General features: G+C 38.3%; 1 protein-coding gene across 2 annotated transcripts in view; it reads right to left on the bottom strand.

The window, feature by feature from the left end:
• Positions 1 to 17341, bottom strand: part of LOC146004510 (uncharacterized) — a 109685-nt gene that overhangs the window by 5017 nt on the left and 87327 nt on the right. For both annotated transcript variants that reach the window (XM_083143382.1, XM_083143381.1), the window contains exons 5-7: positions 15385 to 16447; positions 12716 to 12959; positions 6589 to 6825 (exon numbers count right to left, since the gene is read on the bottom strand). In XM_083143382.1, coding sequence (XP_082999508.1) covers positions 6589 to 6825; positions 12716 to 12959; positions 15385 to 16447 — 1544 coding nt within the window. The remainder of the gene's footprint in view (positions 1 to 6588; positions 6826 to 12715; positions 12960 to 15384; positions 16448 to 17341) is intronic.

Here is a 17341-nt window from a genome sequence, read left to right as displayed (position 1 = left end):
GCCAGTGCACTAAATAAACACAAACAAACAATATTTCCTCTCCCCATGGACATTCCCAAAGTACAGTATGTAACATTGTTATTCGTACACATAGAATTTCCGAGGAAAGAATGTCATATCTACTAGTAAATATAATCATTTTCATATGTACCTGGAAATTAATGTTATTGAAGGTTTCACCAACAAATGTCAATAAAAATGTATGTTTAAAGTGTATAAACAGAGCATATAATTTGTGTGAAAAGAGAAAAACACGCTGTTTCATGCAACATTATTATTCGTACAGGCAAGAGTTTCAATCTTCCTCGCATACAGAGCCACCGCTATTCGGGCGATTTTGTGTAGTTTGCAACTTCGTAACAAGTTTGAACATGCAGGTGCGCTCCCCGTCAAGCGGAATGCTGGCGTAGGTATTGTTGTAGGCCTATCGTCTATCTATCAGCATGTTCGAAATGGGCAAGGTGAAGGAACTTTTTTCCCATCTGAAGTATGTTATTATAAATGTGGCCCTTAGAGGTTATTCGTAAGAAAAATTGGACAAACAGTCAATAAACCACATCCACAGTTCAATACATAGTAAACAAATTTAGAGAGGAATGTTCAACACAGAATGTGCCGAGAAAACCAAAAGAGAGACGGTTGAATAAACGTGATGAATGCTTTATTTTAAAAAGAGTGCGAGAAAACCCTCGACTAAGTGTTCTTCAGTTACGACCGTTAGTAGAAAATGTTACTGGCAAGATGATGTCTGACCAAACTGTCCGACGTGCCTTGTGGAAGCATGGATATCATGGCAGAATACCACGAAAGAGGCCGTATGTAAATAAGGTGAATCGCAGGAATAGACTTTCATTCGCGAAAAACACATACACAAGGACCAGGAATTTTGGGATAGTGTCATGTGGTCAGACGAGTCCAAGATTAATATATACGGTCAGATGGGATAAATAGGGTCTGGAGAAAATCAAATATAAAAACAATGATCACATTAACACAGTTCCAACAGTTAAACACGATGGTGGGTCATTAATGATTTGGGGCTGTATGTCGTCCAAAGGTGTTGGTACCATCCAGTTTATTGATGGTATCATGGATGCATATGTCTATTTGGACATATTGAAGAACAATGTAAAGCATAGTGCCCAAACAATGGACATGCCGCCTATCTACTGATTCCAACAAGACAATGACAGTAAGCATAAGGCCCGAGTTAACATGAATTGGCTAATATGGAATGTGCCCAAACTACTACAAACACCAGCTCAAAGTCCAGACTTAAATCCCATTGAGCATTTATGGGCAATTTTGAAGAGGCGAGTCCATAAAGCAGGCGTCAAGTCCAAACAAGAGTTGAAAACTGTTGTGCAAGCAGAGTGCAATAAAATAAGCTCTGAAACATGTCGGAAACTGGTTAATTCTATGAAGAACAGGTGTCAAGCAGTAATTAAAGCCAAAAGATACGCATCAAAGTATTAGAACTGTCAGTCAATTTGCTCTGAATATACTTTTTCTTTTATATTATTAAGTGTACGAATAGAAAAGTTGTACAAAAAATGGCATGTTTCTCTTTCAGTTTCATTTAATTTATTATTGTCATTGGTTATACAGAATTTGGGTAAGATTTTATGTTCGTAATGATATTAGTTATTGAATTGCAAAGAAACAATTTCAAAAGAGTGTATTTCCTTTCAGATATTAAAGCATTTTCTTTGAAAATCCGTGTGTACGAATAAGAATGTTACATACTGTATATGTTGCCCAATGAGAATTCAATGTGCATTACATTGGCTGATCCAATAGAGCATGAAGGGACTGGAGACTAGGGCTTGATCTTGGAGTTGACCACCCAACATACTGCCACAAACGCAGAAAAAAATAATTTTACAAAGTATTCATAGCGTAAATCTCTATATAGCCCCAGCAGATTTTGCACACTCTGTTAGTAATCACTGAACTAGTCTGCATGGATGCTTTTTGTGGGGGGACAACACTATTTTGGGAGAATATGTGCCCTACATATGCAGAGTTGTGTGTTTCTGCATTATGTTGTTTTTTTGTTGTTTTTTTTTAGGTTCACTGCCTTCATAAACCTTTAGCTGACTGACGGTCGAAATTCCGACTGCTCCATGTGAACCTCTTAACACCAGGTGGTCGATATTTCAACCGAAACTACACACAATATTTTAGTTGTGTTTCTTTATCTTTAGTATACATACGAAGGTATGGCATACTCAAATTACAAAACAATACTACTATTAATAAGCGAAGTTTGAAGAAGTCTTTTGTTCCCCTTTTTTCTTTTTTTCCAGCAATATTACTATGGGGTAGATTTCTAAAAGTAGCTATTAACTTATAAACTACAGCATCTTTTTGAAAAAATGAATTCTACAAGAAAAAATGATTAAAAAGCAACATTTTAAGCTATGTCTGACAATTAAGGATTCCAAGGGGGATGTGGGGGCAAAGGTCCGATTGTCGAAATTTGCCCCAACCATGTGTTAGCACATGGCAGCAATTAACGTGTTATTTCTTGAAAACAATACACTGTATTTCAGTTCTGTCTTTTTGCTCATCAGTATTATATACTGAAATTACAAAGCAATACATCAATTGTTACTATTACTAACAAGCACCGTTTGAAAAAGCCCTTTGTTTTCCTTTTGTTACTATGGGATAAATTGAAGATGTGAGGCTATAACTGCTGAAATACTGCATATTTTTGAACAATTTAAATTCTAAATGTAAGAATGAGTAAAAAGCAACATTTTAAGTAACATCCTAAAATTAAGGGTCCAGGGGGGAAGCAGGGGTAAAGGCCCAAAGTTAGAAATTTTAAGTAATTATGCAAAATTTCCGAACCTGGTAATTTCCATTTTTTTTTTTCAAACTATCGCCTCGTGAATTGTGAATGACATATGCTTATAGAGTGTTTTTTTGCGTGCTTTCCTCTAAATTTGGTCCATCCGGTGTCCATAGGGCCAATTCTAGAAGCGAAATTCTGGACATTGTCACGAAGCTGGAAACACTGGCGCTTTATATAAGGTTATTATTTCTTTACTCAAGAAGTATCAGTCTGATTTCAATCAAACTTTGCACACTTGCAGGAATGTACCACCGCTACATACTACATTTTTCATTCACTTCGATCTATTGAAGGGGTACAGGGCAAGCAGTACTCCAACTTTTTTAAGAAATTCAACTTTCTTCTTCTTCATTTAACACTAATTGGAAGCACAATGTATAAATTTTATTTCCGCTAAAAGCCCTGTCCTTAAGAAAACAACAGAAATTTCACCTGTCTACGACAATTAGTTCTTGAGTTACGATTTATTTGTACTTCACGGCAAGTTTCAAAAGCACATGCTAGAAAATGCACCAGCATTAACGAGAAAACAGGCACGCGAGAGGTCCGTCAGCTAAAGGTTAACAGAGGATGTGGCATCTCCATCCCAGAGCTTTTGAAATTAATTGGAAAATAAAATATAAAACATCAAATTCGCAACCTGGAAACACAAAACTCCGTGTATGAAATATTAAAACCATGTTTACTGCATCGATCATGAATATGTACCTCATTTGGAAAAAAAAAATATCGGTAAATTTCTCATATCGGACAAATGGCTGAAACTTGCTAGTTCTTTTCATTTCAATATTCGTAAAGGTAAAGTGCTCCCCTGTGCTTAGCACCATGCCATGAAGGCGTATAGGGGGTGTGGGGGTAACGCCCCACTTCAATATTCGTACTTACATATTCTGCATTGAGAAACATTTCGCTTATTTCATGGAAAGAAGCTCTATTTGCGACATATCAAGTAAGTTTTCTTAGTTTCTTCTTGCCTTGTGTAGAGTCCAGCACAGATATTTCTGCCGTGCGATGTGCGACAGAACTAAAGAAGCAGTGTTGCTAATGGAGCAGATAGAAAAATCGCTGCAGTGCGCCGATGCACAGCTGTTACGTACAACAAGGAAATTAGAGAATTCAGGTCTATCTAACATTGAGTTTTAAACGTCATGCATTATACCAGGACTAGGATTAATATGTACTAACAGGTGGCTTTGTATGTAGCTACATACATATGGACTAAAAATTCGCAAAATATGAACTAACACATACGTAAAATTACCAAAAATGCTGCAAAGAAGACTTCTTCATACGATTCCTTATTTGAGTGATTTCAAACAAAATAAAAAAAAATATATTATTTTTCATTGCATTAATGCACTGGTGGCGTTCTAACTGTTCACTCCCAAAACCCGTATACACTGGTACGGAACTGCAACGGCAGATAACATGCCAACGTGTTAAACCGCGACAATTGGACCACAACACTCCTCCTCAAGCAGCATTATTATTTCCTCTCTGTGATCGGCGAAAGTCGGTTGCCTTTGTTCTACATTTACAAACGATGCCGGCTTCCACAACAATAACAAGTACATATACTGCCACTAGACGATAAGCTGCGCGGCTTTTTCTTTTGCTATGAACCAGGGCTTGCGCTAGTCATTTTGCCTCCCTGGGCGGTGGCGGTAGATGCCGCTCCATTTCGAACACCCCCCCCCCCCCCAACGGGAAATTGAAAATCAATATATTCCTAAGTAAAACATCAAAATATAAAATAAATAATGAGACTTCTTATGCTATTTCAATACTATTAAGCGCAAAAGAATATCTCGCTCGACCACAGCTTTCAATAGGCTTATTTTTTTCTTCTCTTCAAATTTTGCCGCCCTGGCCGGTGGCACGGTTCGCCCTCCCCTTCCGCCGGCCCTGCTATGAACTTGGTCACCCATCAAAGCATGGCAATTTTAACACAGAAAACAATATGCATCGCATTAAGCAGCAAAAATGACAGCCTCCTCTTCCTCCACCTAAATCCCATCTTTCCCAGCAAACGTTGCAAACTCTCTTGACTTCCCGCAAAATGTATGTCCACCTGTAATTTGACATGCAATTTTTTCAATGTCGGCACTTCATTTTCACGCACAGCGTAGTCGTATATGCGCCTACGGATAACGTTTTCATCGAAAGCGTCCACTGATGATTTGGTCGCTGGTCTTTGTCGTTCTTTCCCGGGAGTGTGGAATGATGTGGAGGGGCCTTCTGACATCTCAAGAGATTGTCTTTCGTTCATGATAGACCTGATTGTTCGTTCAGGAACTCCAGTCGCAGCCACTGCTCTCTTGCCAAAATACTGTATTGGGATGCTAACACCTTCACTGGCTTCCTCCTTCATGAACTCGTGCACGTTGCTTAGAATTTCCCGAGCTTGGCTATGCAAGGTTTTTGATTTCAACTTTGACAGAACTGGAGGCATTATGGAATTGAACGTTCATTAACAAACACACACTTTCACATACACACACGCAATACACGCACACAACGTCAAACCGGTAAAATACTTAGTATGAAATAAAAATATGGTGCTTCCAATCCAACAAAACTCACTGTCATTTTACCTGCCTTTCCCCTTCCGTGACAGAAATAGTGCTTCATTATTACAGTTGGCAACACTAGTTACTAGCTAGCCAATGAACATGCACTGCATAAAAGAAGCAACCACTACGCCGTGCTATATTGTCACATTACCGTCCCTGCCGAACGGTGTGAACCGCGAGCTGGAGCGCTATTCAATTGTTTTCAATGATGTTTGCGCGAGTGTGTCCAGGAATGGAATGACAATATGGCAACAATAGCGAAGGTTTTCGAGCAGGGTAGAACACGTGATACTAAGAGACAGGGAGACGAAACGAAAATTGGTATCTACGCAACGGCAAATTTATGTGTGTTGTACTCTAACATGCAAAATGACGGTCACTATTCACTACTGTACTCGGCATGCAGTGTTTCCACCCCACTGAACCCAAAAATACCTACGTAGCCCCACAAACCATTGATACATAGCCCCACGAACAATTCCTGGTAAGGTTAGGTTAGGTAGGGTCATGTTTAGGTTACAATAGTTAAAATTTGGTTTAGAAAAAAAATGCGTAGCCCCACACACCATTCTCGCATAGCCCCACGAACCATTGACACATAGCCCCACAAACCATTTGCGGAAACGTACCTTCTTCAGTTCCAAAAACACGTGTTTGGAAACACTGACCGGCATCATCACACAGAGGCAACATATTCGGCTGGAAGGAAATGGATGCAACAGCTTCCATGCATTGGTCACACATTTGTATCGAAAAATAGATGATTTACTGTCAAAATTCAATGAACAATGCGAGAAAACACTTCCCCAAACTTCCAGAAGTATAAAGAAACTGCAGTCGGTAAGTAATTTCTGCTGTAAAGTTGAAGAAATCCGTTTGTCCGATACGAGAAATTTACCAAAATATCTTGCTTGCCCCTTCATGGAAAAAATCCTGTGGACATCCATGCTAGTCTGTATGCATAGTCTCGCTACTGATGAGAATGAATGATTGATTGGCGAGGACGAGTGATGATGATATGATGAAATTGATGAAGAGACACTAATAACACCCACATCCAGGCCACGATTCGAACCTGGCATCTGTATGTCATAGCATGCTGTGCTTACCACTAATAGGTCGGATACCGATGAGAATGAGAATGAAATTTACCTCTGGCTTCCTTCAGGATCTTCCTCTCTGCTTCTCTCTCTTCCCGGCTCTGTTTCAACCGCACCCCAAGGGCACCTGTTACCAGTCTTTTAGCCATGGCCATGCAAGTTTCAGGTCTTGGACGGTACGGCTGCAGGAACTCTGCTGTACGACGAGCCTTAATCCTTGACTCGTGGGTTGCTTGCGACAAGGGTCGTGTTTTCACAAAAGGATGCTGCGAAGCCAACACCTCAGATGCTAAAATGAGTTCCAAAAGTGCATATGAACTTCCCATAGCATTGTATTTCCTTTATTATATCAATAAACACATGTTTCTGCACCAGTCATAGTGTCTACAATTTTGTAAAAACATTATCTGATTTGTAATCCACCAAATATCGAAACAAGAGAATGATAAATACTAGGGTTGAGTTGGTACCGATGCTGATGTATCAGTATCAACCAATACCAGCACTTTCACCTTTAAGGGGTCAACAAAAATTCTGCATGACTCTTTTCTAATGTCTCATTATCCTGGAATTTATGCAAAATTCGAAGCTTCTTTTTAGTTTGCACCAGTTTTGCTTGAATTGGCTTTTGTGATTACAAAACATGTATTTTAATTAAACAATTCTTGAAGATTTCCTGGTGGCGAATATTGAAGAGGTTTTCTCAGGCAATCAGCCAGGTGATTTCCAGATGTACTTCTGAGCTTTCGAGACCTAACGTCACTCTCATCTTCAGGGATTGAAGTGCAGATAAGTCAGGGTGAAGTTATATACGTCGGAGAAACGCCACCTACACCGGACCCCTCCCACAACAAATACTTATAACTTCACCCTGACTTATCTCGGCACTTCAATACCTGAAGATGCGAGTGACGTTAGCTCTCGGAAGCCTAGTCGAAAATCACCTGCCCGAGAAAACCTCTTCAATGTATTTCATTATTCTGATGTACCAAATTGGTCTGAAAGTTAGCTGCACTTTTTATACAAATTTTAACTGTTAAAAGTGAAGTTGCGGCTTATATTCACGACCTTGTCTTTCACAACAGTTCATCATATCATGTGTGCTGTTTAAAAATGATACTTGTTCTCATTTTTAAATAATGCAACAATACAGCTAGCGTCTGTAACAAAACTGGCAGCATAACAAAAATTTACATACTTGTTACTACTGAAGTTAACGAACGATTGATACCATGCCTAACAAAAAAGTAAGTTGAAGGGAAATTCTATAGGAACATATTGTTCTCCAAATACTAGATATATAGAATGAAATTGCTACCGGTAATTTCTCTTTCCTCAATCTCTCGGATTATTTTCTTTTTTCCCTTTTTCCCCTAAGTGTGCAGCTTATATCTGGGTATTGCTTTTTTTTCTGTTTTCTCCCTCGAATTTCTAGGGTGCTGCATATTTTCAAGCCAATATGGTAATCCTTGAATATTTTAAAGCAAAACTCTTGGTAAATTGATATATACACAGTGTGTCCCATAATTTTCTGGACTGATGTAGTGCATTTACATATTGAATGATTTGAATAAACACCCCTTCTCCAATTACCCTGATGTTTTCTCTCTCTTGCTGGTAAATCTGAATTTAGGGGAAGGATCCTCTTAAAAGTTACAGCAACATAAGCAACACCTCCCTAGGTCACCATGTCGGAAATGACCAGAAAACCCAAAGGTTTCAACATTGCCGAGACCTGATAAGGGCTGCGGACAGGGATTCCAATTTCCTGAAAACTATTGTGACTGGTGACGAAATGTGGTGTTTCCAACATGAGCCTTTAACAAAGTGTCAGAGTTCAGTGTGGAAGGGCCAAGGGTCCCCAAAACCCAAGAAAGTTCGCCTGCACCGTACATATCAAGATGATGCTAGTCACCTTCTTCAACTCGATGTATGTGTATCATTCATAGAGAATTTGTTCCCAATGGACAAGTTGGACACAGGGGAGTTCTACCTTCGTTTTGAAGCATCTGTGGGAATGAGTTCGATGGGTATGCCCACAATACCGACAACAGGGCACATGGTCACTCTTGATTGACAATGAACCAAGTCACCAATCAATGGTTGTCCATCAGTTTTTGGCCTCCAAGGGGATTGTTCTGCTTGGCCATCCCCCTATTCTCCTGATCTGTCTCTTTCCTTTTCCCGAAACCGAAATTCCATCTGAAAGGGACCCAGTTTGATGATGTTGCAGACATTCAGAGAGCTTCAATCGAGTATCTCAACACTCTTCCCATCTTAGACTTCTAAAAGTTGTTTTGACAAGCCGTATGAACGTTGCATTCAGTGTATTGAAGCACAAGGGATGTATTTTGAATAATATACACCAAGGAGTGTCATTGCACATGTGATTCCTGTTTTCTCATCCTAGTCCAGAAAATTATGGCACACACTGTGTATGCAATTTGAGTGGAATACTTGCACACTAATATTAATCAATATTTTGAACAACTTTTAATTATTACAATTTTCGAGCATTGGTATGAGAATCAGCATTGGTTCAGCCCTAGTAAATATCAATAACTGCTTATGGTAATAGATTTCTACATAGTATGAACAATTTTGCTAGAAAATTATTTACTCGAACTGTTGGTAATGGTAAATATATCCAATTGTAGTATCTTTTGTGCACAACAAATTTAAAATGTAACTTTTCTAACTAGAAAGTTTGTAATTAAGAAGACAGGTTTTCAAAGTAATCTAAACCCAGTGTAAAAATATGTTTCAGAATCTATACTTAATGATGAGTCAAGGTATGACACTCAAAGAGCACTTCGTGTGGGCAGAGATCTAAGCTTAACATGGAGAGCAGAAAACATTAGCTCCAGATAAAATGGACGTCACTTTTTCAGATGTTTCTCATTGGATGAGAACACCTATTGTAATGAATTTGTCCACTGTTGTTACTGGTTTTTAAGCATTCTTGTAAGAGCTTTTCTACTACAACCTTTGTCAGTAAAGTTCCAGGACTGTTTTTTTATTCTTTACCTGTGATATTCAAACACAAGAAATGGGTGTTATTCAGTCACCTGGTATGTGTTCTGAATAGAAATGGCCTTGGAAGTGTTTCCATGTAAACACACTAGGTGGCAGGAGCCCACTGTTTGGCTCGTTGGCACCTTTAGTTGGAAGTTACACAAGTGTCGTGATGGATGTGCATTCCGAGCAGAGAGTTAACATTAAGTTTTGTGTTAAGCTGGGAAACCCCTAGTGAAACATGGAATATGATACAGCAAGCATTTGGTGACAAGGCATTATCGAGAAGCCGTATCTTTGAATGGCACAAAAGGTTTTGGAAGGGCAGAGATTCAGTGCAAGATGATCCAAAGACAATGTTGATCCCATTTTTTCATGCTAAAGGTTTGGTGCACCATGAATATCTGCTTGAAGGACAAACGATAAACAAAAACCTTTATATTGACGTCCTGAAACATTTGCGTCAAGCAATTCTGCGGTGCCGTCCTGATTTGTGGGCATTTGGGCAGTGGTTCTTATTGCACGACAATGCAAGGCCACATACTGCTTTATCAGTCCAGGAATATCTGGCCAAGTATTGTATCTCTGCTCTACAACATCCCCCATATTTACCAGACCAGTTACCGTGTGATTATTTTTTTGTCTCCCCGTGTGCAAACACCGCTGAAAGGGAAGCATCATGAAGATATTGGTAGCAATCCAAACAGTTTTGTGACAGATGTGCTGACAAGCATCCTAGATGGAGCTTTCCCTGCTTGCTTCCATAACCTCCAAAAACAGTGGCAGCTGTGTATACATAGCCGAGGGGACTATTTTGACAAAACTTAGGACCATTAGTTCCTAAGTTGAATAAATTATTTTTTACGAGCTCAGTCCTGGTACTTTTCTGACAAAGGTTGTACAAAAAAAAAACCTTCATTTTTCATAAAAGTAAATTTAACGAATTTTTCCAAGATTTTTTATTAAAGATATGTGGACATCTGGCGTCATTTCTCCTATTACTTATACATATCTATTTACGAGTCATGTTGGTCAAGACCGAAATTATCATGAATTATACCTTGCTTACTCGTTCACCAACATATACAGATGTACGGACTTTCACACAAAAACAAATCATTACAAAGGTCACGATTGGGCATGGCACAGAATATGAAAAGGCACCTACTTAAAACAAATGTATTATTAGAAACTGAATTTCTGCACATAAAAGCAGGCAAAAAGCCTCGAAACAAATATTAGAGACTGTACGAGAAGTAAAATTAATAACAACAAAAAAAAACATAATAAGCAATACATAGTCTTAAGAACAAATAATATCAGTGATTTTTTTCCACTTTTATTTCTGGAACAGTGTATTGTTAAAAAAAACAAATGTGCCAAAACCAATAAAATATAAGTGGAAATTAATCACTTATAGGTATTTATTCTTAAAAACACGGGCACAAGTGTGACCTTTACTTAACTTCAAATATTGTGAATAATGAAAATTCTAAAATTAAGGTCTCTCTTCCAAAACTTGATGTTTTAAAAAAAACTAACATCACTAAAAAAAGTATTATGTATTTATTTACAAGTTATTTTTCTCTTTTTGTTCAATACAGTTTTTGAAAATTTTGACGATTGTGCAGAAATCTAGTGCAACATTGCCAAATAAAACTTTCAGGCTTGCTCTTCCAACTTTAAAATTATACATCATGAAAAGTTTGACAATAATGTATTGTTTATATCTCTTGGGTTATTTGGGATGATGAAGATGAATGATGAAATGAATGATAAGACAAACACAGTGATACATTGATACCTTACTCAGGATTCAAGCCTGGGACTTCTGGCTTCACAGTTCATTATGCCAACCAGTACACAGTACATCACACCAGCTGGCACCTACGATAATGTCAACCTATCTTGTATGTGTACATTCTTGATGTATAATAACCCACGACGTAACAACCCGTGGGCCAGTGCCTACCCACCAACTGCCGGCCTCGCTCCCACTGAGAGTGAGGAGTAGACGTGTGGTTAGCACCGTGGACCCCCCAGTCGTTGTCATATGTTTTACATGACCGGGTTATGCTACTCATTGGTAGCTATGCAAATGTCTCCCAATGGTGGGCGGCCACCTATCCCATACCAAAATCTTAGGGAGAAAAGTTGTTATGCTTCACCCCCGGAGACTCAAACCTGTCCCGTAGCAGCCCAAAGCTTGCACCTTAGATCCCCCAGCCACAATGCGGCACTTTCTTGCTATATACGAGTGTTTGATGTACAGGGTGCATCAAAAGCCACATTAAGATATCCATATATTATTATTGCGAAAGAAAATGCAATAATCAATGCTCTGATTGGATGATTGAATTAGGTTTGGCCACTGTTGGCTAATCGCAACAATGAGGATGAGTGATAATCAGATGAAGGGATCCCTGACATGGCAGCATGCTGTGATAACCACTCCACCACTCGGCTCCAATATAATCAATGCAGAAACTGTATTGAACTGTACGATACATTATAAAGAGTGAAATAGGACAAGAATACCTGCATAATTAATGTCAGTGCAGTTCTCAATAGTTGAACTTCTCCTCAAGTTGACTTGTATTGTAAAACCTGACTCCTAACAACAATATTGGCATTGACACCTCTATTGGAAAACAGACAAATTATTACCACACAATGTATGTGAGGATGATAAACATCCCTTTCAACCTACAAACAACTTTTTACGTCATTTTTCTTGTGAATAATACACTCTTGAACTATAAATACAGGGTGATTCATAATTCCCTTTGGGGTTTCAAACGCTTACTGTACAAGAACTAAGCACTCTTTAATAGGCCCTATCATATAATTGTTGATTTAGCCACTAGGTGGCAGTACAATGCAGTTAATGTAAACCTGGCGAACATGTGTTCTGCATTTTAGAATTTGCTAATTGTGAGTTGGTTGTGACTGTATAATGGGAGATTTCATACAAAATATTGAACAGAAGCACCTACAGACAAGACAATTTGTGAATGGTGCAACAAGTTTAAGGTACAATTAGTCCAGTCAACTGGTCTCCAATAGCTCAGATTAACATGGCTCCACTGCATTTTGTCGTTTTTTTAAAAATAATTTGCCTATGCAGACAACATGTTCGTCCTGTATCAACAAAGATTACTTACCAGCAAGGGAACTACTGAATACACCCAGGGCATGGGTGTCATCTACCCATTTGATTTCAAAGCCAGCATTCTTAAATGGGGAGAAGACTGTCAAAAGATCCTGCGTCTTGAACTCAGATGGGAAGTTGTATATTTCCACCACGTGGGAGAACTCCTCGTCTCCTATCACCCACTCCTTGGTCTGGTAGTTGTTGTAATCCGACTTTGGTTTCTCTATGCTAACCTCACCAACCGCTGCTGTCAGCTGGAAGAGAAAATACATTAACATACTGCAGGACAACAATGACAGTTGCCAACTTTAGCGAGAAATCGCTAAATCTGGTGGATGTGTAATGTCACTTGGGGATAAAGCTCCCAAACTAATAACAAGCTGCATTTCCGTGAGATTCCTTTTTTTTTTTTTTTTTTTTGGACTAAGTTTTGTTAGAAACAGTGCGCAAATTCTTCCATACTTATATAATAAGTTACCTATGTACGGGTGTCAAAAGAAATTTTCTACTAATATTAATCTACGATTCTCTACGCTGATGATGAATAACAGCATTTACACTATTAGTTTGTAATCCAACAGTGGTTATGCATACAACATTGATATATGACTTTCTGGTACACATGAATTACTATTTAGGGCAAGAGTCAACAAATGGCTGGTATCTGAGAAATATGTATATGTTAATAACACAAGAATGAAAAGTAATTCAGCACAAAAGATGCCATAAGTGTGCTTCTAGACTAGGGATCATCACAAAATCCGAAAACAGATTATCCGATATCTGCTTGGGATGCAATGAATAATCCAGATAATTCAGATATCCAGATAGTAAAGAGTTGAAGGATTTGTAGAAAATCTGTACAGTGAAATTTGGTATGAATTTACAATACCGGAAGTATCTCCAATTGCTTTCAAATTCGGCATACTCACTAATTTTGGCCTCGTAATCACAAATCTGCAGTTAAAAATTGGCAGTCACATATAGAAATTGCAAAATAACCTTGTCAATTACCGCTATGATTCTCCATACACTAACATGGAAACCATGTTTTCTGATATGAAGACGCCTTCCTTTCCACACAACGGTCTTGCTACCAACGTTGCTCAAGTGTTGTGCAATAAGTGAGACCAGTTGAATGGAGTGTTGATTTGCATGTGAGAAAATGGCATCTTGCGTAAAGGTGGAAAACATGTTTGCCCCACGAACCATTCACGGTAAGGTTAGGTTACGCAAGCATAGTTAAAATTAAGGGTCATCATAAATATAGTTTTGAAACGCTAATCATTGCAAAAAATAGTTGTTTTCTTCCTAAATCAAGGCTGTTTACTCTGATCACTGACCCACTCTTTTCAACATATTTTGCAATTTCTAGACGTGACCGCCAAATTTTAACTGCAGATTCGTGATTACGAGGCCAAAATTAGTGAGTATGCCGAAAGCAATTGAAGATACTCCTGGTATTGTAAATTCGCTCCTGAAATTTAAACATGATGTATAAAAGAATATGTGGATAGCCCATAAAACAGTATGGATAATCCATATATCAGAATATCTAACATCTGAAAAAAAGGTAAAAAAAAAAGGTAAAGTGTTCCCCTGTGCATAGCACCATGCCATGAAGGCATATAGGGGGTGTGGGGGTAACGCCCCACACTTTCTTGATCCGGTCGTGAGTGAGGGTGATGTGATCAGCATCACGCCCCTGACCGCCTTTACCCCCCAGGGTTTCCCCCAGGTACCCATGTTATTCGACGCTGGGTTGGCGCCGGGGCCGCTTCCAGGGCCGCTTCCACCGTTAGAAAAGTTCCCGGATTTGAACCGGCCGGGGATCGAACCTGGGACCTTGAGCATGGTAGTCAGACGCATTACCGACTGAGCCACCGCGGCTGGATATTTGAAATCTGGATAGATATCTGGGGATAAAATGTTATCCGGATTGGCCATACCTTGAGGCATGCAAATTTCGTTTTTGACGAAAACACGAAATATGAAACAACATGCTGTAATGTTCATTTTTTATGTTTCTGAAAGGTCTGAGGTGCATTTTTCTACCCTGTATTGTCACGAAATAATGCGAAATGAACTGCAAAATGTGAAATTGACTCTTAAACACGAAATTTACCGTTTATATACAGACACGACACTTTCTGAAGTCTGAAGTATCCTGTGAGTTATCAATTCACGAAACATTGATTAATTCTGCTGTAAATATTTGAGAAGTAAAAATGGACCCCTTTACACAGGAATAAACTTAATGCTCTGGTAACTACATAAATGTGCTATTAGAAGGGATAAGTTTATTTTGTGTAATAAGTGCAGTTTTTAAATCAAATTTAGGTTTATATTCACAATTTTAAAACCAAAATGTCATTTTATATAGCACTTTTGATGTGATTATTCACCGCTATAACACCGAAATTTTATTTTATTTACTGGTTTTGAACCCAAAATCGACTCTGTTTTTGTACAGAAATTTTGCTTTTTTATTTACCAAAAATATGTGCATCTCGCCATACCTATTCTAGACATGTACAGAATTTGATGTAAAAAACATATTGGAGTAACAGGAAATGTAGCCAGTTAATCTTCAACAACAAATTCTAGATCCATGATCAAAAAAATATACCTAACCTATAAAACAAATACACCTAAAATATGACAATAAGGTATACTTACTTCTTCTAAAAGCTTTGGGTTCAGGCAGTCACCATTCTCATCAAACAGCATCTCCCACGAACACTCGTCCACATTAATGTCTGTCCTTTGCTGTCCAGAATCTTTCTCGTCCTTCCTCGCCTTCTGTTCAGTTTCCTTGTTCACTTTCTTAACAACCTTGACGTCATCCTCTTTATGCTTCACTTTCTTCTTTTTAATTGGAGTTTCCTGCGACTGAATTTCAAGGGAACACGTATCACTGCTTTTGAGTTTGTTCTCTGGCAAGACTTTCAACACCGGCTTAGGATCTGATATGATTAGTACGTCAGACGAAAAGCGACCTCCGATTATTTTATTCTTATTGTTTGTTCTCTTCACATTATTTTGCACGTCACTCTCATTTAGCTCTTTCGTTAAACTAACTCTGTCACGGCCAGTACCGTCCATCGATTTCACATAGTTTGTACCTCTAATGCCCTCTGAATGTGAAAATTCAGTTGTTTTTTTAAAATTATTCACAATGCTGCTCTCATGATCAAAATTCAAACTCTCGCTACTTAATTCGAGTACAGATTCCACACTGTTTTCACTAATCTTCTGTGGCGAAGACACACTCTTATCTCCTACACTGTTGCACTTTACACTATCTTTGCATGGACTTTCAATGCTTTCATCAAAACCGGAATCATTTTTACTTTTCCTCATGTTAGTTCTTCCCGAATCACTTCCACTGCTCACTCCGTCCTTGCTTCTCAATAGGCATCTCGGGGAGTCACTTTCTGAATGCTCCCAATTTTCATTGCTGTTATCTTTCACATCCTTTTCACCATCCGCCTCGCACGGTTTCTTGACAGTTACTGCTGCATCTTTCCTTCCGAGCATTCTTACTTTCAGTTCCTCTGAGTGTTCTTGTGGAGGAGCTGGCATGTTCGGTGTTGGAGCTGGACTGGCGACTCTGCGAATAGGAGTGGATGTTGCATTCGGTGCTGGTGACGGAGAGCGTTGAACGCTATTTGATTCCCTTTCGGCTCCACGCAATGGACGAGGAACATACACTTGAATATCAGGACGTCTTTGCCTGGGTCTAAAATGTATAAAATAAATAAATATATAAATAAATAAATAAAAAGATAATCACAATTGCCTGAGATAAAATGTAATTATTTAGTGTTGAATTAAGGGTGTGCTTTAGGGAGAAGCTATTCTGACAGGAAGATGAAGAGGCAAATTTGTAACTTGACTGAATTTAAAAAGTACAAGCCAATAAACAATATTAAAATAAGAATAACTACAATTGAAATAATTTTTGTGTCTCAATGAAAACTATTTCTGATTTCCAAATTTCAACCTCAAATAGCACTTGATATCAAGTAGGATCAAGGAAAGTGTGTAAAAAAAGGATATACCGTATTGGCCCGAATATAAGCCACCCTTGCATATAAGCCGCACCCTACAATTTGAAGGAGCGAAAAGAAAATATCGGTAACCATTTACCAGCACATTTAGGGAAATATAATTAGGTAGGTAAATAGGTATTTTAAGTTATCATAAATACAGTACATACAAAATACAGTATCATTATTGAAAAATTAAGATTACAAAATACAGTACCGGTATCATTATTGAAAAATTAAGGTTACAATTGTGTGCTATACCTACTTCAAAGATAGCTTTCTGTTAACTACTGGTAAAGTACTTATTAGGCAACAAAATTTGCTTATTCACCGCTATCACTAGTGTCACTACTGACGAAATGCCAAATTTTTTTTAAGGTTGCGAATATAAGACGCATCCTAATTTTTCACAATTGAAATTTGGATAAAATGTGCAGCTTATATTCGGGCTAATACGGTATATACATTTTTTTAATCTGAGAGCACCAAGCAGATACACTTGAGACACTCTTCATTTCACAAAATTTTCAACATTCTTGACATGTTATCAATATTCTTGATGAAGACCTTTGGAAATATTGAAT

Source organism: Lepisma saccharinum, chromosome 21 (assembly GCF_977018435.1).
Source record: "Lepisma saccharinum chromosome 21, izLepSacc3.1, whole genome shotgun sequence".
Classification (NCBI taxonomy): Eukaryota; Metazoa; Arthropoda; class Insecta; order Zygentoma; family Lepismatidae; genus Lepisma; species Lepisma saccharinum.
This window is presented reverse-complemented; position numbering and strand designations above follow the sequence as displayed.